We start from the raw sequence: 27,421 nt of genomic DNA, 5'->3' as shown, positions 1-27,421 counted from the left end.
CAGCATGTGCACAGTCAAACGCATCATACTTTTTATGCTTTTCATGGTGATTATTAAAAAAGGTCAAATGCTCTTATTATAAAAAATGATTTGAGGCACAATTCTTTAGAAAAACACCAAAACATTTTAGAGAACAGCTAAGCAGTTTTGAGGGAAGACTCTTGTCACCACACAGAGAAGTTGAATCAACGATGCCCGCTTAGAGGTTTCGGTCAATTATCACAGGGTCCAGTGATGGGGAGCAGTGGCGGTGAAGGGGGTGGGGCAAAGCTGATAGAGAAACGGGAGGGGAAGAGAAAGGAGTTCGGGGGTTTAGTGGAGGGGGTAGGCAGAGGACAGACAAAGAGAGAGTCGATGGGACCCTGTGGACAGGCAGACATAAAGTCAGCCCCTCAGACACCAGAGAGCAGCTGCCAAGCACAGCAGCCGTTCAGAAGTCACATCAGGCTGTCACGGGAAGATATTCATGTCCTGAGAGATGACATTCCAAGGGCCCACATCACATATACCAGGTTGTGGAATTGATAGAAAGAACGTAAGCTTCTTCAACATGGGTCTGAGTGACTTTACCTGGAATCTAATATATGGCACAAATAAACCTACTTGTGGAAAAGAAACAAACTCATGGACTTGGAGAATAGACTTGTGGTTGCTGGGGTGGGGTGGGGGGGAATAGGAGGGACTGAGAGTTTGGGGTTAGTAGATGCAAACTATTGCATTTGGAGTGGATAAGCAATGAGATCCTGCTGTGTAGTCCTGGGAACTATATCCAATCACTGGTGATGGAACATGATGGAGGATAATGTGAAAAAAAGAATGTATATAAATGTATAACTGGGTCACTTTGCTGTACAGCAGAAATTGACAGAACACTGTAAATCAACAATAGTAAAAAAAATATTTTTAAAAGAGAGAACATCGGGAGTTCCCTTCATGGCTCAGTGGTTAATGAATCCGACTAGGAACCATGAGGATACAGGTTCGATCCCTGGCCTCATTTAGTGAGTTAAAAATCCGGCATTGCCATGAGCTGTGGTGTAGGTTGCAGATGCAGCTCGGATCCCAAATTGCTGTGGCTGTGGTGTAGGCTGGCAGCTGTAGCTCTGATTCAACCCCTAGCCTGGGAACGTTCATATGTGGCCTTAAAAAGCAAAAAAAAAAAAAAGAGAGAGAGAGAGAGAGAACATCAGTTAATGCCTCTGAGGCTGAGTTTGGTCAGGTATAAGATAAGGATAATGAAACCTACCTCTCAATGTTGCTGTAAGGATTTAATAAATTAATACAGACAAAGGCACGCATGCTAAGTACTACAGAAGCATCATCAGGCTCCTCCTACCTCTTCATCCTCATTTTTCTTTTATGGCCACACCCATGGCATATGAAAGTTCCCAGGGTCAGGGATTCCAATCCGCAGCTGCGACCTATGCTGCAGTTAAACGTTGCATCCCTTTAACCAACTGCACCAGGCTGGGGATAGAACATGTGCTACCACAGGGACTGGCCTCTGCAATTTGATTCTTAACCTGCTGGGCCACATCGGGAACTCCCTTCATCATTATTTTTATCTTCATCATTATCTCCACATATTATTTTTCTTGTAAGGCTTGATGACAGAAATCCTTAAATGGATGTCCTAGCTAAAGGCTTGTGTGCCTTCCCATGCATAAAAATGAAATTAAAAACAAAACTCTGATGAAGTGTGATAACATGCATCAACCCTGGGGCCAAGTAATTCCACCCCTAAGTATTTATTGCAAAGAAGTGAAAATAGGTAAATAAAAAGTTGTAAACCCAGAGTTCACTGCTGGGATTTATTTTTTGGTTTTTGGTTTTTTGTAGTAAGAATATTTAACATTAGGTCTAGCCTTTTGACAAAATTCTAACTGCAGAAAACAGTATAGTCTTTTTGGTTTTTTTCTTTTGGTCTTTTTAGGGCCTCACCCCAAAGCATATGGAGGTTCCCAGGCTAGGGGTCGAATCGGAGCTACAGCTGCAGGCCTACACCACAGCCACAGCAATACCAGAACCGAGTTGAGTCTGCAACCTACACCACAGCTCACGGCAACGCCTGATCCTTAACCCACTGAGCAAGGCCAGGGATCGAACCTGAAATCTCATGGTTCCTAGTCGGATTCATTTCCACTGCGCCATGATGGGAACTCCCAAAACAGTATAGTTTTGCTTTTTTTTTTTTTTTTTTTTTTTTTTTGACTTACAGCATGTGTAAGTTCCCGGGCCAGGGATCAAACCCACATCACAGCAGTGACAACACCAGATCCTTAACCTGCTGAGCCACCAGGGAACTCACAAAACAGAATTCTTAACCACAGGTGCAGTGTTGCACAGTAGATCTCTGGAACAAGATCATCTTGCATACGTGAAACTTAATTCCCAGTGAACATCAGCTTCCAATTTCCCTTTTTCCCTTGGATCCAGGCAGCTACCATTCCACTTTAAACTTCTATGAGTTTGGCTATTTTACACACCTCACTAAGTGGAATCAGGCAGTATTTGTCTTCTGTGACCGGTTTATTTCACACATCATAACATCCTCCATGTTCACCCATGTTTTTGCATATTGTAGGTTTTCTTTTTAAGGCTCAGTAATATTCCGTTGTGTGTATTCACTACATTTTCTTTATCTATTCATCTATCAATGGACATGTAGGCATTTTCCATATCTATGGTTCTTATGACTAATGCTTTATTGCAGTTCTAATCATAAGGGCCTCAAACCAGTAGCAACCCAAATGTCCATCAAGTGGTGAATTAATAAAAAAAAATTGTGCATCATTCATCCAGGAAACAACTACTGACATAATCAATAACATAGATGAATCTCAAACACAATGTATTGAAAGATAGAAGCCAGACACTAAAAAATGACCATTAATGATTTCCTTAGATGAAGTTCAGAATAGGCCAAACTAATTCATGGTAAACAGAAGTCAGAACAGAGTTTAGGGCAGATGGGGATGGTAGAAATTGACTAGAAAGGGGCCTAGGGCAACTATCTTTGGCTATAAGAATATTCTTTTAAATTTTTTTATTAGAGTTGATTTACAGCCTTGTATCAGTTACTGCTGTACAGCAAAGTGACCCAGTCATACATATATATACATTCCCTTTCTTATGTCATGTTCTATATCAAGCGATTAGATATAGTTCCTTGTGCTATACAGCAGGACCTCATTGCTTCTCCATTCTCAATGTCATAGTTTGCATCTACTAACCCCAAACCCCAAGTCCATCCCACTCCCTCCCCCTTACCCCTTGGCAACTACAAGTCTGTTCTCCATGCCCGTGAGTCTGGTTCTGTTTTGCAGATATGTTCACTTGTGCCGTAGTTTAGGTTACAGAGAAGTGATGGCCTATGTATTTGTCTTTCTCTTTCTGACTGACTTCACTTAGCATGAGACTCTCTAGGTGCATCCTTGAATAGTCTAATCCTAAACAGGGTGAACATTTCATGGGCATACACATTAAACTAGTCTTGTAAGCTCTGTGCATTTGATGCATATAAATTATACCCCAGTGACATTTTAGTTCTTTGGAAAAATAAGACAAAATAAATCAAACCAAGCAAGACTACGATATTTACCCAGCCCCAGAGAGCTCACAAGAGGAAGCTGAGCTCCTAAGACTGAAGGCTGCACAAAAGAGCCAGAAGCAAGAGCAACTTTCCAGAAGAAGCGGGCACACGCATAGCCATTTAGAAACATAATCAACTGACAGAGGCCTCCCAGCAAAGCTTCCCTCTGTGACAGCAGAATTGTCATCACACATAATTGAGTTTGTGAAAAGGGTGGATGGGAAACATTCTGAGCATTCGTCTCTTTTCTATTAATGGGTCTACTAATTAGCTCATTCACACTACCACCAGGTCCTCTGCTAACTCTCCAAAATGTGTCCATACTCTGGCTGCTTCTGATGGCCTTCACTGCAGCCACTGCTGCCCAAGCCACTGTCATCTCTCGCCTGGTACTGACAATAACAGGGTCAGGGTGTGGTGATGGGGTCTCTTCAGTGTGATGAAAATGGTCTACAGTGTTCTAAATGTTCTAAAATTCTAAAAAAAATCATTGCATTTTACACTTAGAATGAGAGCATTTTAGGATATGTACATTAAATCTCAATAAAATTGTTAAAAAAAAATTTTAAAAAAGCTAGTGTCTGCTGGTTCCCTGCCAGTCAGTTCCAGAGATTTCTCTGGTGGCAGGAAAGATACCCTCCAAATTGTATGTCACTTAATATTTTTGTAAAAGCAATAATATTCAGACCTCCAATCTCACTTTTAGATAGGCAACCTTCACTTCTCAGTGGAAGATATTTGGAATCGTCAGAGTTCCCATGGTGGCTCAGCAATAATGAACCTGACTAGCATCCATGAGGATGTGGGTTCGATCCCTGGCCCCGTTCAGTGGGTTAAGGATCCAGCGCTGCCGTGAGCTGTGTTGTAGGTCACAGTTGAGGCTCAGATCCCATGTTGCTGTGGCTGTGGTGTAGGCTGGCAGCTGCAACTCTGATTCGACTCCTAGCCTGGGAACTTCCATATGCCACAGGTGCAGCCTTTAAAAAAAAAAAAATAAGATTTTTGGAATCTTCAGGGTCTGCCATCAAGTTTCACGGCAACTAATAAGGGGATATAGTCCCCTGGCCATAAGAATTCCAGTACCAGGCGTTTAAAAGGAAATTTTTGGAGCTCCTGCTGTGGCTTAGTGGGTTAAGGACCCAGAATTGTCAATATGGGGATGTGGGTTTGATCCCTGGCCTCAGTCAGTGGGTTAAGGATCCGGCGTTGCTGTGAGCTGTGGCGTAGGTCGAAGATGTGGCTGGGATCTGGCATTGCTGTGGCTGTGGTGTATGTCTCCCCTGCAGCTCTGATTTGACTCCTAGCCTGAGAACTTCTATGTGCTGCAGGTGCGGCCACAAAAAAGAAAAAAAGAGAAAAAAGAAATGTTTGTGGTTTTGTCTGCTGGAAGACTAGCATGATATGCAGAAATAGGAAGATGATGTAGAGAGCAGAAGCTATTTTCTCCAGCTTCTGAGCCCTTGGTGCAGAGGTGCTAAACACACACAATTCCTAAGAGGTAGAAGGTCTCTGATGGCTCTTCTGCAAAGTTAGCATGAGTTTAGAGATTCCTAGGCTGGTGTGGGAAAGTATACGTACAGAGGCAGACCTTAGGACTCCAGTCATCTTTGAAGAGGGAACTGGTTCTCTGCCCTGGTCTGGTCGGATGAGATGGAGCAAGAGATAATGTGCTGAGAGGCTGCAGCTGGACCTGTGAAGTTGCCACATGCCAGGTTCTGGTCCCCAAACAGAAAAATCACGGTGCTTCTCAGGCCCAAGTTCCCTGGAGAGCTCAAGGCTGCCCTCCCCAAGGCCCCCTGATCCTATGGAATCTAGGATGGCCAGAGGGTGGAGGACAGAGCAGCAAAGCCAGAGGGGAGACAGTTGCACTGCGCCAGCCCTGGGTTGCCTCTTGTTAGGTGTTTGCTCTTCTGCACCAGGGTTTTACACCTGGTTGTCATGTCGTTGGTCTGAACCATATCACAAGATGGAAAGAACAAGCCTCAAGAAGGAAGACTGGGGAGTTCCCGTCATGGCGCAGTGGAAACAAATCTGACTAGGAACCATGAGGTTGCAGGTTCGATCCCTGGCCTTGGTCAGTAGGTTAAGGAACCAGTGTTGCCATGAGCTGTGTGTAGGTTGCAGATGCAGCTTAGATCTGACATTGCTGTGGCTGTGCCGCAGGCCAGCAGCTGTAGCTCCAATGAGACCCCTGGCCTGGGAACCTCCATATGCCGAAGGTGCAGCTCTTAAAAAAAAAAAAAAAAAGAAGAAGCAGAAGAAGAAGAAGAAGGAAGACTGATTCAATGGACAGAGCACTGGCCTGGAACACTTGAAGAAGACTTAACTTCAAAGGTCAGTGCCACAGCTAATCAGCTGTGTGACTTCGGGAAAATGGCCTTTTTGCTCTGAACATCTAACTGTCCATCTATAAAATGAGGGGTTTGGGTTAGATGGATTTGAGGGTCCTTTTGAGTGTAGAATATTTGTAACTCTAATTTCCTAATCATGGTGCAAGGTATATTGGCGTTTATATCTAAGAGGCAGGCATAGATTTTGCTGTTTAGGGAAACTAAGAATAAGGCAGATTCATGGAATTGCTCAAGTTCACCATGTTTGGAAACTGGATTGCTTGGACTTTCCCAGAACTGTCTACACAGGGTCCTGAGCTCCAACTACACAGCAGGAGCTGCAGGAATGTTCCTCACTCCCTAGCTTGGGGGCACAATATCCAAATGCCACTCACTGCTTACGGAAAAGCCTTTAGATTTTTTTTTCTCCCAATATTATATTTAGAAAACTTTAAAACATACAGAAAATTAAAAGAACTTTCCAGGGAACACTGTAAAATACCTATTTTCTTTTCTTTTCTTTTCTTTTTTTGTCTTTGTTGTTGTTGTTGTTGTTGTTGTTGTTGTTGTTGCTATTTCTTGGGCCGCTCCCGCGGCATATGGAGGTTCCCAGGCTAAGGGTCGAATCGGAGCTGTAGCCACCGGCCTACGCCAGAGCCACAGCAACGCGGGATCTGAGCCGCGTCTGCAACCTATACCACAGCTCACGGCAATGCTGGATCGCTAACCCACTGAGCAAGGGCAGGGACTGAACCCGAAACCTCATGGTTCCTAGTCGGATTCGTTAACCACTGCGCCACGACGGGAACTCCCCCTATTTTCTATTAGCTCTCACAGCAGGCTTTGTCACCTATCAAGCCATCTAACCAACCTCTATCCCTCCATCTATCCATCTTATTTTTTTGTGTGTGGAAGTCTTTGGTTTTTGATTAACTCTGAGAAAAGTTGCTCCCATCAGGTTTCTCTGTTTTTTTCTCTCTGGTCACATATCATTTAAACATTACAAGTGCCAATGCAGCAGGTGTGATCCTGCCTTAGGGATGAAGAAACAGGGCCATAGAAGTTAGCTTAGCATCACTTAGCTGGCCAGCACTGGAGCCCTGAGCTCTCTGGGACCAAAGCTTTAGACTCTGACTCCTATGCGCTCATGCCTGACACAGACTTAATGCTTTCCCTTGGACCAAACTTCGTTTCTTTCCACTGGGGGATATTCTCCATAGGCAGCGAATATCTTTTCTAACCAGATGAAACAAAAACAGCTCTGGGTTTATCCATTCTGCTGTGACTAGAAAGTCAAATACGGTATCTTCAAATAGAATAACAAATGATGTGGCCCTTCTCTCATCAAGCTTAACACATTTCCAGTTTTGTTGTGTGTGGGTATGTGTGTGTGTGTGTGTGTGTGTACTTGTGGGGATTCCCTAATAGCTGTTGCTTTTACAAATCGATGATGTGAACTCAGTTCCCAAGCCTAGCTGTTTCTTTGGTATTTCTTTGTTTTGTCCGTCATTATCTTAGAAGAAGAGGTTTCATCAGGATGGCTAAGGGCTAGTGCTGGCACTGGTACGAAATAGGGTTTCTCACATTGCTCAGGGGAGTTCTCAAGACTCAAATTTATTATCTCCACCTGTCCGCTTGCTTGGCTCAAACGAGGAAACAAACTCCCTGGCCAATCTGGTTGAGTAGTGGCACATTGTCCATCAGAAAGACAAGCCAAAACCCAAACTCTGTTTCTCTTTTAGATGAGGTCTTCCCTCCTGCTTTCATTTAAATATGGGTATGTCTGCAGTTATGGGAGACATCACACTTCAACTCAGCAAGACATACCATGAAAGTGCTTTAATATTTTGTCCCAGGCCTTTGGCCATCTGGGGAAGCATGGGACCTCTTCTAGGGAAAGTGCTTTTAAATTAATTGAACGAGGAGTCCCTGTTGTGGCTCAGTGGGTTAAGAACCCATCACAGTGTCTGTGAGGATGCAGATTTGATCCCTGACCTCACTCAGTGGATTAAGGATCTGGCACTGCTGCAAGCTGTGGTATAGGTCACAGACATGGCTTGGATCCAGCATTGCTGTGGTTGTGGTGCAGGCTGACAGCTGCAGCTCCAGTTCAACCCCTAGCCTGGGAACTTCCATACACCACAGGTGTGGCCCTAAAAAGCAAAACGATAAAAGTAGATAAATTAAATAAATAAAAAAAATGCTTTGCAGGTCCATATGATATTTTGAAGAGAGCCATGCAAAACTCTTGGCCCATGGTCAGTGCTCTGTAAATAGAAGTGTCTGTTATTTGCCATGGCAACGAGTTCAGTCACATGGGTTAAAATAAAACTCGTGCCAGTTTCTAAAGCTTAGCCTTGAAAAACTGAAAGGTCAAGTTGTTCCTCCAAATTTCAGGAGAAACCCTTCTCCATTGCCTTTTTTTTTTGTCTTTTGTCTTTTTAGGGCTGTGCCCGTGGCATGTGGAGGTTCCCAGGCCGGGGGTCCAATCAGAACTGTAGCCACCGGCCTATACCACAGCCACGGCAATGCCAGATCTGAGCCACGTCTGCAGCCTATACCACGGCTCATGGCAACGCCGGATCCTTAACCCACTGAGTGAGGCCAGGGATCGAACCCACAACTTCATGGTTCCTAGTTGGATTCATTTCCACTGCACCACCAGGGAACTCCCATAGATTCCTAAATCCAAATTCCAGCTCTGGCCCCTGCAGGCTGTATGACCTGGGCGAATTACCTAAACTCCCTCTGCCCCCATGTCCTCACCAGGGCTGTACAAGATTCAAAAGTGAACTTGAGAGAGTTCCCGTTGCGGCACAGCAAAAAAAAATCCAACTAGAGTCCATGAAGACGCAGGTTTGATCCCTGGCTTTTCTCAGTGGGTTAAGGACCCGGCATTGCTATGAGCTGTGTGTGGTGTGGGTCATGGACAAGGCTCGGATCTCACGTTGCTGTGGCTGTGGCATAGGCTGGCAGCTGCAGTGCCAATCAGACCCCTACCTAGCCTGGGAACCTCCATATGCTGCAGGTGCGGCCCTAAAGAGGAAAAACAACAAGAACAACAAAAGTGAACTTAGATAACAGGCTTGGAGCAGATAATACATATTCTATTCTTCTTCATAACCTTGATTTCTGTACTAACTCAATTTTAAAAATCTGGCTTTTCTCTGAAAATTGTAGCCCCTTGTAAACAGTGGAATTCTTGATCCATGTGACTTTAAGAGTATCCTTCCTAAGAGATTTTTTTAATCCGCAGTTTAGCCTCTTAAACATCTGAATTTGCCATCTTTTCACTTAATTACAGAAATGTCTTTGGATTAGGGGAACGGATGTAGGAGTTAAGATATTATTGCCCCCCAAGCCAAAAGAGCGATAATACAAGAAGACGAACAGAATGATCTTTCGAAGTATTATGGGATCATTCAGTGGGAAATACAGGATTTGGTTAACACATGCTTTTTTTATTAGTTGCCTTTATTTGTCTTCACCCACAAAGTTTCTCTTCGAAGGGCTTTTAAGTGTTGCCTGCCAACAGAGTATACAGGACAGAAACAGAAAACAAAGTGTTGGCCTAAATCATAAGATCAAAGATGAAAGTCAGAACACTGGTAAGAGAAAATTTTAACAATGTGTTTGGCTGAATTCACGCTATTTGAGATGCTCTCTCAAGCAATGCCAAGGAATTTATGCCGGAACAACAATCTCACAAACTTCTTTGATATCCTAATGCCAAATAATAAAATCATTGACTGCGTGTTTCATGTTTTATTTCATGAAGATACACCTTGTGCTCTGTTTTCTGATACAGAATCTGTTCAGTAAATACTGATTTTTTTTAATAAGATATGAGGGTAGTTCCCACTGTGACTCAGTGGGTTAAGAACCTGACATAGTGTCCATGAGGGTGCGGGTTCAATCCTGGCCTCACTCAGTGGATTAAGGACCTGGCATTGCCACAAGCTGTGCTTGGATCCAGGGTTGCCATGGCTGTGGTGTAGGTCTGCAGCTGCAGTTCCAATTCAACCCCTAGACCGGGAACTTCCACATGCTGCAGGTGCAGCTGTTAAAATAAAAAAAAAAAAATACTAAGATATGAAAAATTTCAATGGCCAAGAAAAGATTTCCATGTAATTTAATGACCTTTCAATATGGGGAGCATTATACTAAATGTGTGATGCTTATCTCATTGTCTTCCTCATGACACACTGTATTTTCCCCAAGTTACAGACAGGGAAAACAGAGAAGTTAAGCAACCCGCCCTGAGCTCACACAGCCTGAAGGGTTAGCGCTCCACCCAATTCAGGCACACTTTAAAGGTTTTATAAGCATAAGCTAGGTGGCCTAGGACAAAGTCACTCAACCTCTCAGAATTTTAGTTTGTGGTGTCAACTGGGGACAATGATATCCACCTTGCAGGTGTGTCATGCAGATTCGAAATAATGCACATATAGTGCTTAGTACAGAATCTGCATCGCAATAGATTCTTCATACAAGGAAGCTATTTTCATGTCCTCTTTCTGTGGTCATCATAAACTGTACAAAAACTGGTGGGACAAGAAATAAACTCCTCCTCATGCTTTGATGAGGTTAACATTGAAGGGGGACTCAGTGAGGATGCTGGGTGGCAGGGGGTTATGGACCCAGCAAAGGACCCTAAGAACATTCACCAGTGTTTGGTCCAGGTCTTTCCAGACAGTGGAAGGCAGGCTCTTATCCATGTTATGAAACTAGGCAGGGGATATTTATGGACTGGACAATGGAGCGCCTGACTCAACCCATAAGAGGCATCCTTCCTGGATCCCTTTGGAATTCTCAAGAAAAGCTGTAACTCACTCCTATAGTAATACAATAGCCATTACCTGGACCAGTTACAGAGTGCTGCTGCGAGCATGTTATGCATCATCCTGCACAGCAATCCCAGGAAGTAAGGATTATTTTGCTTATTTCCTAGAGGAGGATACAAACCTAAGTCTGCTTAACTCATAAGCCTGTGATCTTTAAAGGTTGTGCTTACTAAGAAAGACTGGTTTTAGGAGGAAAACAATTAATTCACCATACTGTCAGCAAAAGAGGAACTCTTATTATGAAAGCGGTATCGCTGATTTTCTGAGTAAGGAAGCAGAACTGGAAACTAACCACTTCAAGTGCTCCAGCCCAGCTGCCTGGTGGAGGCTGTAAATATGGTTCAGTTTCTATGGCACTGCTATCTGATGGTGGGGGCGGGGGTGGGGAGGGGAGCCACTTATATAATTTTAAACAGTCTACTAGACACATTTAAAAAAAAACTGAAAGGATAAAAGGTAAAATTTATGTTAGTAATACCTTTTAGTTAATATAATATCCAAAATATTAACACTTAGGAGTTCCCATTGTGGCTCAGTGGTTAACAAATCCGACTGAGAACCATGAGGTTTTGGGTTCGAATCCCTGGCCTCACTCAGTGGGTTAAGGATCCGGCGTTGCCGTGAGCTGTGATGTAGGTCACAGATTCGGCTCGGATCCCTCGTTGCCGTGGCTGTGGTGCATAGGCTGGCAGCTACAGCTCCGATTAGAGCCCTAGCCTGGGAACCTCCATATGCCAGCGGGTGTGGCCCTAGAAAAGACAAAAAGACAAAAAAAAAATTAACATTTAGTATTAATTATTATTAATGATTCATGATTTTTTATCCTAGGTCTTCAAAATATAATACGCATTTTACATTTATAGTTCATCTCAATGCCAATGCTATATTTTCATTGGCAGCATCTGATCTGTATTTAGATTTTCTAAAATATACCACTGATCAAACAGAGCTGTCATCACATGTTCCATTATTTTATGCCATGTGTCATTACTAAGTGGGAAGAAATTAAACCAAGGTTTTTATTTCTCACTGAGCTGGTCTATTGTCTAGGTTGTTTTCTCCTATGTAGAAGGGATTGGTGGTAAAAATGGCCCTGCTGAAATTGTGGTTTTCTATCCCTCATAAGAATAAATAGCTGGAAACTAAGACCCATCTCTTCCTCTTTGTGCTTGGTCTATGTGACAACAAACTTTTGTTCATAGATTAACTGACCTGAGAATGCTGAAGACTTTTCAGATACAGTTGTTGCTTTTTTTTTTTTTTTTTGCATTGAAACAATGAAGTTTCCTTAGGAGGAGATTTTTCTTTGCGCCTGGAGCTCTAGAATTGCATCGAGGGGCTCAGGAGATGCTGACAGTACAAAGCACTTGGTGACAGTGCAAATCACATTTGTTCCCTCCTGATCATTCTTGGGGACAAGCAGGTATTAGCAAGGAGGGGACAGCCCATGTAGAGAGAGTCCAGGCAAGACTTCCAGGCTGAATGATAGGTCAGGAGCTACGGGTAGAAGCTGTCTGATAATTAATGGTCTAGGATGGAGCAGGAGGACACATACCTAATAACCATTCTGGCGCCAGGGAAAGTCTCCTGCCATCCCTCAGAGGCTCCCACCCCTCGGAGGCCATCCTCTCACACTCTCCTCTCCTTAGTGTTGCTGAGCTTGGTGGGCCCTCGCTGTCTCTTACTCTTTTTCTTCTCAGGGTTTGGATTCCAAGAAGGAAGCGACAGCTCCATCTCCCTCTTCTTGGCATCCCAGTCTTCGTCCCGCTGATCCAGCTGCAGCCCCTTCTGCCTGGCAGCCTGGCGGTGGTCCCGGCACTGAGGTTCAGCCCTAGGAGAAGGGAGCCAGCTCTCAGCCCGCAATCTGGGGACCAGACAGCCTGCCCGGCCTGCGAGGGACCTCTCCTCTGCCTTCTGTACACAGCCAGGGGCACCTCTGTCATCTGGTCAAGGAGAAAGGGGGCCAAGTTCAAGCACATCCAAGTGTACTGCTTAGCAGGAAACTACTTTGAGGTAGAGAAGACAGGTGTGTCTGGTGGGATGACGACCATAGGTCAAAGACAGGCACTTGGCTCGAAGAAGGCTCTGCTAACTCCTGAAGTGCTCACAGTTTATAGAGCAAGCTGCTGTCTTATGGGGAGGGTGTCTTCCTTCATTTATTCATTTTTTAATTTTTTTCTTGTCTTTTTAGGGCCACGCCCACAGCCTATGGAAGTTCCCAGGCTAGGGGTTAATCAGAGCTGCAGCTGCTGGCCACAGCCACAGCCACAGCAACATTGGATCCGAGCCACATATTCAGCCTACACCACAGCTCATGGCAATGCTGGATCCTTAACCCATGGAGTGAGGCCAGGGATTGAACCTGCATCCACTTATTTTTTAATTGCATTTTTCCCTAATTGCAAAAGCTATGTCTATTCATTGTAGAACAATTTTAAAATACAGGAAGATATAGGGAAGAAAATAAAAATCACTCATAATCACATCTGTATTATATGTATAAATGGTTTTATGCAGAGAATAGGTGATAGATGATAGATAGACAGATAGAGAATAATAGAATAGGTGATAGGTGGAGAAATAGATGAGTTGATCATCATACACACATGGATGATGGGAAGCATACAAAAATACTTTTTTCAATATATATGACAGACTTGTGGTTGCCGGGGGTCAGAGAGGGGAAGAGGGAAGGATTAGGAGTTTGAGATTGGCAGATGCAAGCTATTATATAGAGAATGGATAAACAACAAGGTCCTACTGCATAGCTCAGGGAACTATATTCAATACCCTGTAATAAACCATAATGGAAAAGGAGATGAAAAAGTTCCCGTCGTGGTGCAGTGGTTAACGAATCCGACTAGGAACCATGAGGTTGCGGGTTCAGGTCCCTGCCCTTGCTCAGTGCGTGAACGATCCGGCATTGCCGTGAACTGTGGTGTAGGTTGCAGACGCAGCTCGGATCCTGCGTTGCTGTGGCTCTGGCGGAGGCTGGTGGCTATAGCTCCTGATTAGGACCCCTAGCCTGGGAACCTCCATAAGCCGTGGGAGCGGCCCTAGAAATGGCAAAAAGACAAAAAAAAAAAAAGAATATGTATGTCACTGAATCACTTTGCTGTACAGCAGAACGTAAGGCATCACTATAAATCAACTATACTTCAATAAAGTAAAATTTAAAAAAAAAACCATAATAACGCAAAAAAACCGAAAACACTGTTTTGCATAGGAAGCCAAAGGTATGTGACTTGCTTAAAGCCATTCACAGAGACAAAATTTGAGCCCGGATGAGGACAAAGGAAATTTGAGAGGCTGGATGATGGTACACACAGGGCAAACAGTATTATAACTGCAAAGCATGATAAAAAGCACAGTTCACAGCAGGAATTAATGCAACATTGTAAATCAACTACACTTCAGTCAAATTTGCTTTTAAAAAGCGCAGTTCATTCAGAGGATAGCAAACCTGCTTGCCCCTCAGTCCCTTTTCCCCAACAAGCCAGAAGTGACCTTCTTATTCATACCACACAGCCTCCCTCCTATGTTCTTTCAACCCTTGTTACTTTCTATCTTCTATTGATGTTATTTGTGTAAACAAGTTATGTCTTAGTCTAGATGGGGAGCATCTTCGTGTCCAACACTGCATCTGATGTATCTTTAACACCTTTCTATTATGTATTTTTAACATTTTTGTTACAGCTGATTTACATTGTTCTGTCAATTTCCGTTGGACAGCAAAGTGACCCAGTCATACCTCTAGACACACTCTCTTTCTTAACTTTCATCATGTTCCATCACAAGCGATTGGACATAGTTTCCCCTGCTATGCAACAGGACTGCATTGTCTGTCTGCTTAAATGTAACAGTTTGCATCTTTTTTAGTATCTATTTCAATGCCATGCATATAGGAGGGCTCAAAAAAAAATATTTGATGCATGAGAGATTCCCTGCTTAAGAGAGGCTGGATCCTAAGTTGAATTGTTCCCCTAGGATGCCTAGGATACTCAGAAAATGGTCAAATACTGTTTAAGCTTCTTTGAAAATTCTTTTGTATCCTCTCCCTTCATCATTCTAGTACAGGATCCCACTTACCTGCAAAATGAGCATTAAAAAATTCCAAGCTATTATATATAGGGTGGGTAAAAAACAAGATCCTATTATAGAGAATAGGGAACTATATTCAATATCCTGTGATAAACCATCATGATAAAGAATATGAAAAGGGGAGTTCCCGTCGTGGTGCAGTGGTTAACAAATCCAACTAGGAACCATAAGGTTGCAGGTTTGATCCCTGGCCTTGCTCAGTGGGTCGAGGATCCGGCGTTGCCATGAGCTGTGGTGTAGGTTGCAGATTCGGCTCGGATCCCGTGTTGCTGTGGCTCTGGTGTAGGCCGGTGGCTACAGCTCCAATTAGACCCCTAGTCTGGGAACCTCCATATGCTGTGGAAGTAGCCTTAGAAAAGGCAAAAAGCCCGAAAAAAAAAAAAGAATACGAAGAGGTACATATATATGTATAACTGAGTCACTTTGCTATACGGCAGAAATTAACACAACATTGTAAATGAACTTACTCTGCTACGATTTTTTTCTTCTTTTTAATTTTCTGTCTGTCTGTCTTTCTTTGGGAGGCCGGATTTGTGGCATATGTAAGTTCCCAGGCCAGGGGTCGAATTGGATCTGCAGCAGCTGGCCTATGCCACAGCCACAGCAGTGCCAGATCCGAGCTGCATCTGTGACTTCTGCTGCAGCTTGTAGCAACACTGGATCCTTAACCCACTGAGCCAGGCCAGGGATGGAACCCACATCCTCAGGGACAACATGTCAGGTCCTAACCTGCTGCGAGACATATTTTTATAATATTTCCTTAGCCTCTTTGCTGAAAACTCCATCTTGTCCTTCTTTTCTTTATCCCACCTTCCTGCTTGAAAAACAGTCACAGTGCTGGTAAATGACTTAAGCTTAAGAACAAAGACCTAAATGCATGGGTTATTCGTGGGGTCAGCTGAATGAGGACATAATACAAGGGTCTAGGCGCGCTGGACCTGTGCAGATTGGCACGCCATTTGCACAAGCACAATATGTCCTCTAAAGAATAAGAGAAAGAGGAACCTCATGACCAAGTGGTTTATGAGTGGTCGTTAGCAGAATATGCATTAGAAAAGAGAACCAACGTTGCTGTGGCTCTGGCTTAGGCCGGTGGCTACAGCTCCGATTCAACCCCTAGCCTGGGAACCTCCATATGCCGCGGGAGCGGCCCAAGAAATAGCAACAACAACAACAATAACAACAACAACAAAAAAGACAAAAAGACAAAAAAAAAAGAAAAGAGAACCAAGGTGCAAACCTAGGCACACAGGGTTGCCACAAATAGGCATGCCCTTTGCAGAAGCACAGTGAGGAGTCTCTGAAATGCTATGCATAGATAGCTAACTCAAATGCTAATGATTCTTAAATGCCTATAGTTTAGAGTAAAAAATTTAACCATCTACCAGCTAAGTGACTTTTAAAATAATAAAAAAACCTATATCCTGCACCTACAACCCCCTTTTCGCTTGATGTCATCCTCAAGAGCACAATAAAAGCAGTGTGGTTTCTTGAGGCAGGGCTCTTGGTCCCTGAGACCTTGAGTCCCCCGGTTGCCACCTTTACTTAAGATAAATGTCTCTGTGTCTTGTTTTATGTTAACTTTTTTTCCTTAAGTTCCATAGCACCTGTTCTTCAGTCCCATCCTGCTGAGCTGGTCTTGGCACTAACCCACTCAGCCACTATGGGAACTCTCAATACAATTAAAAAAAAAGAAATTCCTTATGTGATCTCCTTGCCTCTAGTCTAAGTGCCTCCAACCCTACCTGCACAGCATCATTGCCTTCTCTTCCACTACAGGAGTAGCTTAGCTAAAGCCTTGCTTCATCTTGCCAATCCCTTGATGAGTTCATGCCCATCTGGTTGCCCAGATCACTGTGGTCACCCACCCACACAGCCTTATTCTCCACTCCTCTCTAGCATGAAAGCTCGACTTAGCTGGGCTGCTCATCCCTCCAATATCCCTCTACCCCCTCCCATCCACACACAACCTACATACATTTCTAGCCTGGTACCTTCACTCCAAATCAAGACTCTTTCTCCCTCCTCCATGAGCCAGGTCTCAGCTATATTTTAGGGTCCAGATTGCTTTCCCCTTAATCAGGATTCCTTCCCTCCAAGCCCTCTAACTTTCACAAGGGAAGTTCCTCATGGGAGATAAGTAGAAACGGCATGCACGTGATGTGGTTAATCTTAATTGCTTTTTTCTGCTGAGCACTTTTCCTGGTAAGAGCACTCACTTCCCACCATTTGGAGGAATCACCCCTCCTCCACTTCAGTTATGCTGGGGTCACGTATCAAGGTCATCCACCAAGGGTCCCTAGGGAGAGGCTGAGGGATTACTCAGAGAAAGTCAGTAGAGGAGAACCAAAGACAGGACCCTGAGGCATTCCAGGATCTACAAGGCATGGGAGGATTAGATCTTAGAAAAATCATAAGTGGAAATGGTCATCTAGCAGGAGAACCCCAAGAGAGGAGCAGCAGATAAAACAACAGAGAAAAGCTATCAAATGCTAAGTGGAGGTAATGCCTGAGGAGAGGCCATTCATTTAGCAGCAAGGATCTCTGTGGATGAGAGAGGATTCAATTCAGTGATGCGGAAAGGCACTGCAGAGTGGGTGGGGAAGGAAGACAACAGCATAGATGACCTTTCAAGTAGCTTAGAAATGGAGGAAATCAGGAGTTCCCATTGTGGCACAGCAGAAACGAATCCTACTAGTATCCATGGGGACACAGGTTCGATCCCTGGTCTCAGCTCAGTGGTTTAAGGATCTGGCATTGCCGTGAGCTGTGGTGTAAGTCACAGACATGGTTCAGATCCTGTGGGGCTGTGGCTGTGGTGTAAGCCATCAGCTGCAGCTCTGATTTGACCCCTAGCCTGAGAACTTCCATATGCCACGGATGCAGCCCTAAAAAGCAAGTAATAAATGAATAAATATTTTTTTAAAAAATGGAGGGGATCAGAAAGACACAGCAGATGTTAGAAGGGTCTCTGTTTGGAGCCATAGACCCTTCATCCAATGAAGGGATAACAGGAAAGCAGGAAAGGAATAGATATAGATGTATACACACCATGGAGGTTAAGAGGTTTGAAAATGTATACCCATGGCTTCTATATTCCCTCTGAAGTAGAAAGCACAGCCTCTGAGGGACAGGCTGAAGTGTGATGGGGACTTGAAATTGTCCATGACAGAGAAGGACAGGGAGAGATGGCCTAGAGTGTTCTGAGGGCTCGGCTGAAGACAGAAACCTTAGAGCATCCACTTATTTGTGAGCTTTTCCCTAGCAGACCAAGAGTAAGAGTGGAGGAGACAGAGATGATTCAAAGCTGGGAATTCTGGGTTATATGCTATAGAAAGACAAAGGGATAGACATTTGAGAAGAGTGGGAAAAGAGGGAAAGAAGCAGGGTATCATGGGGACGTGAACAGAAGATGAGCAAAGAGTGTTCTGCTCACCATTCAATCCTGCAAAGATGGACCTGCCGCAGTCAGCTGACCCACAGTGTACTCTGTGCTTCAGACAGAAGAGATTAAGAAAACAGCGTGAAGGACTCTGCTTCAAATAGAGGAAATTAAATGCAATCACAGGATGCTCCGTGCTTTGGACAAGCAGGCTCCATAGTGAGACATTATCTCAGGAAGAATTTTAATGAACCCACCTCTTGCGTTTTCCCATACATGGAAAAGCACTGTAATCATTAACTTGAGCCATTTGTTCTTTGTTATGAGCAGTAATCTTTTACCAAGATGTATGTTTGACTGCAGGTAGTCCTTAGTCAAAAAAGTCATCTATAAATGAGCCTCTTCAGAGCAGTTTCTCAGAACTACTGAGAGGTTTGTTTCCCAAGCTAAAGTCCTCAGTAAGACCCCAAATCACCTTAATTATGACTGTGAATATTTTATTTTATTTTTTAATTTATTTTTTGCTTTTTAGGGCCACACCCACAGCATATAGAGGTTCCCAGGCTAGGGGTTCAACTGGAGCTACAGCTGCCGGCCTAGGCCACAGCCACAGCAACATTGGATCCAAGCTGCGTCTTCGACCTACACCACAGCTCACAGCAATGCCACATCCTTAACCCACAGAGTGAGGCCTGGGATCAAACCTACAACCTCTTGGTTCCTAGTTGGATTCGTTTCCACTGTGCCACAATGGGAACCCTGACTATGAATATTTTAAATATGGGACACCACTTTTAAGGGAAAGTCTCTTGGCTTAGTTCTACAGATAACTCATATCACAGGCAAGGTTTTACCAGTTTAACTTTCTGAAGATAACTTTATTTTCAAGAAGGGCATTTCACTATTACTCCCCCTCCCCACCATGAACTGCCCAACCAATAGATTTGTTATCAATCTCATTTGGGTTTCTAAACAATTCTGCCCTCCCTCTAGGACGACTTCACTGTCCCTTGCATGAATTGCTTTTTAATCCGACCAGCTGACACATTCCTAAATTTCATTTTGGTCTCTTTCAGAGCTGGAACTTCCATGTCCATAATTGATGCTTAATTCTATTCGAACACTTGGCTGAGAGGCAAAAAGTAACAAGTGCTAGAAAAGTTCTCATCTTTGGTGAGTGTGTGAGTAGGAGATTCACAGACAAATAGAAAATTTAAAAGGCAGAAGCGCCTTTATGGATCATAGTCTAATTCACCTGCTTCATTTTAAATATGAGAAAGCAGGGTCAGGAAGGAAACTTGCCCAAGGTCACATGGCTGGTTCGAATACCTTTCGAGAATCTAAAGAGGGGTGTCCATGAATCTTGGACCATGTCCCTTTTTCAAGGTTGGTGTTCCACCTGATTCATCTGGAGATAATTTTTACTTTTTTTTTTTTATTTTGCTTTTGAGGGCCCTACCCGTGGCATGTGGAGGTTCCCAGGCCAGGGATCCAAGCGGAGCCACAGCTGCCAGCCTACACCACAAGCCACAGCAGTGCCAGATCCGAGCCATGTCTGCAACCTACACCACAGCTCATGGTAACACCGGATCCTTAACCCACTGAGCAAGGCCAGGGAGTGAACCGGCAACCTCGTGGTTCCAAATTGGATTCATTTCTGCTGTGCCATGATGGGAACTCCTTATCTGGATATAATTTTTGTACACTCTAAATCAAGAGTTATAATAATTTATATTATTAAAATATATCAATCACATATAATGATAATAATTATGACTTTAAAACAATAGACTTTTTCCAGAAAACAATATCATATTTTTTATTAACCCAACTGCCTGACACACTTCTCTAATGTTTTTTCTGTAATGTCATGATGACTTCTTTTTCAACTGAAGTTTAGTTGATTTACAGTATTGTTTTAGTTCTTGGTGTGCTGCCAGGTGATTCCGGTGTATAGATATAGACAGATATAGATCTATAGATATAGATTCTTTTTCAGATTCTTTTCCATCATAGATTATTAGAAAATATTGAACACAGCTCCCTGTGCTACACAGTAGGACCTTGACGTTTATCTCTTTTATATACTGTAGTGTGTATCTGTTTGGCAAATATCAAATGAACACATCCCAAACCACAGCTCTTATGTAAGCTAAAACAATACAGTACCCACCTCAAACTAGCCATTTTAGTGAAAAAATTGATGAAAAAAAGAAAAAACCCAACTCAAACGTTGGCTGGAGGTCCTCATTTCATTTTCATCAACCTGAGGCCGCTGAGTCGGCGAAGACCTTGAATCACAGGCCCCGTTTCTCCTCCCTTTGTTGCTGGAAGCAAAGGGAACTTACTTCTCCAGGAAGGCCACACAGGCCTTCTGCCCGTAGATCTGCGCGATCCTCTTCGGCGTGTCTCCAAAGAAGTCCGGGGCATCGATGGCGGCGTGCAACGCGTGCAGCGTTTTGAGCACATGCAGGTGGCCCGACTCAGCTGCAAAATGAGCTGGGGTCCAGCCCACATCAGTGACCAGGCAGGGTCTGGCTCCGTGGTCTATCAGGAGCTGCAGCACCTCCAGATGTCCTGAGAGGGACCAGGAAGAGACAGGAGGGTAAGAGGAAGATGTCTCTGCAGGAGGCCACAGCGAGTCTGGGTGGCAAAAAAGAAGGGAAGACGCTTACCCCTGAGACTCCTCCAGTTTCCCAGCCTCACCCCCTTCTCCCTCCTCCCTCTCCTTACCAGGGTCTCCGTGCCCCACCTAATCCCACTGCCCCCACACTGGGCCTCAGCCCTGCAAGGATCCCCTCTGCTCATGCCAGGACACCCTCCCCTTCCCCCCATCTCTCCCCCATCCATTCCTGCAGACCCCGCCCAGGAATCCTGCTTTTATCCCCAAGTCATTGCTCACCAGCCTGTGCTGGCACCAGGAAGGCTCACTCTGTTTTTGGCAGTCTCAATGCTGATTTCAAAACCAAATCTTTTGCAACAACATGGCTGGGCCTCGAGGGCATTGTCTTAAGTGAAATAAGTCAGCCAGAGAAAGGCAAATATCCTATGAGTTCACTCTATATAGGATCTGAAAACAGCAAAACAAGCTTGTAGATTCAGAGAACAGGTTGATGGTAATGAGTGAAGGTGGTCAAGGGGTAGACATTTCCAAAGTGTGAATTTTATAAAATAAGTATCACTGGGATGTAAGGTGCATGGTGATTCTAATTAATAATACTGTATTGCATATTTGAAAGTTGTTAAGACAGGAGATTTAAAAGTAATCAGAAGGGAAAAAAATTGTAACTATGTAGTGACAGATGTTAACTAGACTTACTGGGGTGGGTATTTCATAACACATTAAAAAAATGGAATCATTATGTTGTAAGCCTGAAACGGATATAATGTTATGTCAATAACATCTCCATAAAAAAAAATGCTTGAAAGCTAGAAGAGATTAAGAGCACAGGTTTTTTAGTCAGAAAGATGTGGGTTTGGGAGTTCCCTGGCAGCCTAGTGGTTAGGATTTGGTGGCTTGAGTTCAGTCCCTGGTCTGGGAACTGAGATACCACATCAAGCCCCTGCAAGCCAGTGACCGAAAAAAAGAAAAAAAGAATGAAAGACAGAAAAAAGCAAGATGGGAGTTCCTGTTGTGGTGCAGTGGAAACGAACCCAACTAGTATCCATGAGGATGTAGGTCCCATCCCTGGCCTTGTTCAGTGGGTTAAGGATCTGGCGTTGCCATGAGCTGTGACCCCTAGCCTGGGAAATTCCATATGCTGCAGGTGCAGTCCTAAAAAGCAAGCAAGAAAACTGTGGGTTTACACCTATTAATAAATAACACTTGCTAACTGTGGCATCTCAAATGAGAAACGAACACCTGAGGCTTTTTCTTTATTTGTAAATTAGGATATTGCCACCCACCCCACTGCATACTCGTGAGTACAAATTACATCACAGGCATACAGAGCACAGGGGGCCCAGCATACAGCAAATATTCCCTGACAGGTGCTTTCGTACAGCTCCTATCGCTTTGCACCGACATTTCTGCAAAATTCTCCCAGCTAATTTCTCTACCACCAGGCTTGCTTCCTGACAATCCATTCTCCGTACAGGAATCAAAACAAACTTTCAAAAAGCAAAGTTGACTACACCCTCGCCTAACATCCTTTAAGAGTGTTTTATGGCGGAAGGTCTCCACAAGCCCACTGGCTGCATTTTTGCCACAATCCTCTTCCAGTTCTGTAACTGAGCCTTGTTTGGCATGTCCCCAGCCATGAACAAGGTGAAGTTCTTGCCCTGCAGGCAGAGGGATGTCCCATTCCTGCTAGAGGTCAAGAGGGCAGAGGGCTAATATTGAGAGCCGCTCTGTGGTAGGCAGTATACACCCATTATCTTACTGAATCCTCACTACAAGATTCCAAGGCAGCGTTACTGCTCTATTATACAGATGGGTAAACTAAGGCCTGGAGATGTTAAATAACTTGCCCAAGGTGTGGCAACTAGTAGGTGGTGGCGCCTGGATTGAAATGGCTCCCATTCATTCCTCGGGCTCCCAAGAAAGGTGTGAGGTGGTTCTGCCACCCCACACCGACTACCAACAGGTGACCTCATGAATGATGGACCCCAAGGGACCATCTACCTGGGGATGGCCCACTCACCTTTGATCGCGGCCCAGTGAAGGGGGGTTCGGTCATTCCAGTCCATGTCCTTGTGGTTTGGGTCACAAAGACCTTTCTTCAAAATCCTTTTCACTGAATTGTAGTCTCCTGCAGCCACGGCCTGGTGGAGCTTTGTCATGTCTGACAGTTTGATCAATTCCATGACCAAAGAAAAACAACTGTGGGAAGAAACATGCCCCTTAGGAAATTCTCTGCAACTCATTACTCCTCATGGCTGAGTCCATGGGATTCCTTATTGTTTACTTTCTTTCTGACCTCACACATGTGCATCCGGGGTTGTCCAAGTTTTTGTTTGTTTGTTTGGGCTGCCCCAAGGCACATGGAGTTCCCGGGCCAGGGATCAGATCTGGGCCGCAGTTGCAACCTATGCTGCAGCTGCGGCAATGCCATAGTCTTAAACCCACAGTGCCCAGCCAGGAATTTAACCTGAGTCCTGGTGTTGCAGAGACATCCCCCCTTTCGCCACCCTGTTGTGTCACAGCAGGAACTCCCAAGGTTGTTTTGTGTGTGCCTTTGGGTCTTAACTGTTGTAGTTAGTGTCTGCCAATCACCCACCCCCAAAACTATCAATGGCTCCTTTCTGCGTATAGGATTACAGGCTAAAATCATGGACTGACATTTGACCTCAAACCACTTCCTGTTACTATTTCTTGCTCCTACGCCAAAGTGCTAGCAATGTGACTCTGAGTCAGTTATGTAATTCTGTGCCTTAACCTTTCATCTAAACAATGGGTTTAGGAGTTCCCAAAGTGGCTCAGTGGTAACAAAACTGACTAGTACACATGAGGACAGAGGTTCCATCCCTGGCCTCACTCAGTGGGTTAAGGATCCAGCATTGCTGTGCACTTCGATGTAGTTCGCAAATGCAGCTCAGATCCCATGTTGCCGTGGCTGTGGCAGCTGCAGCTCCGATTCGACCCCTAGCCTGGGAACTTCCATATGCTGCTGGTTGGGCCATAAAAAGCAAAGAAACAAACAAACAAACAAAAAAACGGACACACACCAGCAGTTCTCAAATTACAGTCTGTAGATATTTAGGACTCCCTGGGCCCTTTCAGGGGATCCATGAGGTCAAAGCTATTTTCATTACAATAGTAAAATGTCTTGGTCTTGGGAGTTCCTGTCATGGCTCAGCAGTCAATGAACCCAACTAGTATCCATGAGGACGCGGGTTCGATCCCTAGCCTCGATGAGTGGGTTAAAGATTCAGCACTGCCGTGAGCTGCGCGGTGTAGGTCGCAGACGCAGCTCAGATCCCACGTGGCTGTGGCTGTGGCTGTGGTGTAAGCTAGTAGCTACAGTTCCCATCAGACCCCTAGCCTGAGAACCTCTATTTGCTTCAGGTGCGGCCCTAAAAAAATAAATAAATAAAATTAAATGAAAAATTAAAAAATAAAACGTCTTGGCCTCATTTACCATGCTGGCAATTGGTCTGATGTTCACCAGGGTGGATCCCATTTGTTTCACATTTGAGTTCATACCAAGAAAATTCCACTTCTCATGGGTAAGTTGCAGTTCAAGTAGAATTTTTCAGTGAGTAGCTAAATCATTCATGGAGAAATTAATGAACCGATTCTAAAAGCTCATATGGAAATGCAAGGGACTCAGAACAGCCAAAACAATCTTGAACAAGAAGAACACAGGAGAATTCACACGTTCTAAGCTTTCTACAAAGCTACAGTAATCAAGAGTGTGGTACAAAGTAAGCCGGGCAGCCTAAAGTTAGACACAGAGAGCAATGTAATAAAACCTTAAAGTCAATGGTCAGTTGATTTCACTGGTGCCAAGAACATTCAATGGGGAATGAATAGTCTTTTCAAATGGTACTGACATAACTGAACAGCCACACGCAAAAAAAAAAAAAAAAAAAAAAAATTAGGTTGGTTGTCTACCTCATATTACATACAAAACTACAAAACTTAAAACACATCCCAGACCTCAATATAAGACCTAAAACTAACACTCTTAGAAGAAAACACAGGAGTAAATCTTCAACACATTGGGTCAGGCAATGGCTCATACTGTGGCAACAAAAGCACAATGACAACAAAATTAAATTTCACCAAAGATAAAAACATTTGCTCTGTAAATAACACCTTTGAGAAAGTGCAAAAGCAACTACAGAATTGGAGAAAATATTTGCAAATCATCTGATAAGAGACTTGTAGCTAGAAGACAAAGAACTCTTACAACTCGACAATTAAAAAAAAAACTCAATTAAAAATGGTCAAAGTGGAGTTCCCGTTGTGGCGCAGTGGTTAACGAATCCGACTAGGAACCATGAGGTTGCGGGTTCGGTCCCTGCCCTTGCTCAGTGGGGTAACGATCCGGCGTTGCCGTGAGCTGTGGTGTAGGTTGCAGACGCGGCTCGGATCCCGCGTTGCTGTGGCTCTGGCATAGGCCAGTGGCTACAGCTCCGATTCGACCCCTAGCCTGGGAACCTCCATATGCCGCGGGAGCGGCCCAAGAAATAGCAACAACAACAACAACAACAACAACAACAACAAAAAATGGTCAAAGCATATAAACAGGATTTTTCCCCCAAAATATGTACATAGCCAGTAGGCACATGAAAAGATGCCCAACATCATTAGTCACCAGGGAAACGCAAATCAAAACTACAATGAGACACCACTTCACAGCCACTAGGATAACTATCCTTTAAAAGACAAACAATAGGAGTTCCCGTCTGGTGCACTGGAAACGAATCCGACTAGGAACCATGAGGTTGCAGGTTCAATCCCTGGCCTCACTCAGTGGGTTAAGGATCTGGCTTTGCTGTGGTGAGCTGTGGTGTAGGTCAAAGATGTGGCTCAGATCTGGATCTGACGTTGCTGTGGCTGTGGGGTAGGCCAGCAGCTACAGTTCTAACTAGACCCCTAGCCTGGGAACCTTCATATCCCGAGGGTGCGGTCCTAAAAAGACAAAAAGACAAAACAAATAAATAAATAAAAGACAATAACAAGCATGAGGATGCGGAGAAACTGGGACCCTCACACATGGTAATGGTGAATAGACAATGGTGTAGCCACTTTGGAAAGCAGTTTGGTAATTCTTCAAAAGGTTAAGCATGGAGTTATCACAGGACCAGTAACTCCACTCCCAGGTATAACCTAAAAGAAATAAAAACACGTCCACACAAAAACTTGTACAAAAATATTTACAGCAGCTTTATTCCTAATAGCCAGAAAAGTGGAAACAACCCAAAAGCCCATTAACAGAGCATTTCATCAATAAAATGTGGGATATTCATACAACAAGACAGTATTGACAATACAAAGAATGAGATACTGATACAGGCTACGACATGCAGGAACCTTGAAAACATGCTAAGGGAAAGAAGCCAGTCGCAAAAGACCACATGGTAAAAGATTCCATTTATGTGAAATGTCCAGAACAGACAGATCTGTAGGGACAGGATGCAGATTATTGGTGGCATGGGACTGGGATAAACTGGGGGTGGGACGTGATCTAAGGGGTATTGGGTTTCTTTCTGGGGTGACAAAATGTTCTAAAATTAGATAGTGAAAGTCAATGCTTTCACAACTTTGAATATATTAAAAACCACTAAACCGTGTACTTTAAAGGGATGACTTTTGTGGGAATTATCGCTCAATAAAGCTGTTGAAAAATCAAGGATGGTATTCATTAGAGGCTTTCAAACAGAAAACCAAAAATGTATTTGCAGAAAACATATGCAATTCTCTCGTCTTACCACTGACTATGAAAAGTTAGCAAATTTTCCTACACATGAATCCTTGTAAATTTAGCTAAATGGACTTGAATTTCCATCTTTTTCATGTTTCAGTGTAAACAAAAGTAGCCAGTAAATATAAGTCCTAATAAATATGAGTGATCTATAATAACTGGAGGAAACACCTGAAGATAGAGGTAATATAAAAATACTTACACTCGTTTGAAATCTGCAGGCTCTTCCTTGGCAGGGAGTCCTAGCTGCGGGACTTGTTGTGTTCACACTATGGAAACTGACCCCGCCTTCCTTATTAAAGTCCACCAATCACATCAGCCTCAGGATGTGACCCTCTGGGGGAGGGGGATTGCCCCTCTGCTGGCCCTGAAACTCTTCAGCAATTCCTGTCTGCTTCTGTGGTCCAAGCTTAGCAGGTTCTCTTGGAATAGCATTTGATCAGAAAACAGGAAAATTAAAAAAAGCAATTGCCAGTCCCCAGGACTCCGTGAAGGTGGCAAAGAACGTGTGCCTCTCCTGCTCAGAACCTGCTTGTGAGATGCCCTGCAAGACCCTTAACTTTGCTGAGCCTCCTTGTGTCTCACCGATAACAAAGTTTTAATACCTTTCTCATTAGGCCATAAGAGATGAGTAGCTGAAATAATTTAAAAAGCACCTGGCGCAGGGCAGAGGGAGGAGAGGGAGGGAGGGAGAAAAACTTTAGGTGCTTCTGTTTTGCCTCCTCTTTTTGCTGCTTACGCTGAGCTGCTAATATCTTTATTTTTATTTATTTTTCTTTTTACGGCTGCGCCTGTGGCAT

The 27,421-nt window shown here is 44.0% G+C and overlaps 1 protein-coding gene across 1 annotated transcript; it reads right to left on the bottom strand.

Moving 5' to 3' along the window:
- Nucleotides 1–11,584: 11,584 nt before the first annotated feature.
- On the bottom strand, nucleotides 11,585–27,421 carry ANKRD66 (ankyrin repeat domain 66). The gene is made up of 4 exons (XM_047797355.1): nucleotides 26,824–27,421; nucleotides 22,893–23,071; nucleotides 20,598–20,826; nucleotides 11,585–12,597 (listed from the first exon to the last, which is right to left on the bottom strand). The coding sequence occupies exons 2-4, from the start codon at nucleotides 23,053–23,055 to the stop codon at nucleotides 12,396–12,398; spliced, it is 594 nt and encodes a 197-aa protein (XP_047653311.1). The 5' UTR covers nucleotides 23,056–23,071; nucleotides 26,824–27,421; the 3' UTR covers nucleotides 11,585–12,395.

The sequence above is a fragment of the Phacochoerus africanus genome, chromosome 9 (genome assembly GCF_016906955.1).
Source record: "Phacochoerus africanus isolate WHEZ1 chromosome 9, ROS_Pafr_v1, whole genome shotgun sequence".
NCBI classification, from domain to species: domain Eukaryota; kingdom Metazoa; phylum Chordata; class Mammalia; order Artiodactyla; family Suidae; genus Phacochoerus; species Phacochoerus africanus.
The sequence above is the reverse complement of the archived record's forward strand: the minus strand, read 5'-3'. Positions and strand labels throughout refer to the sequence as shown.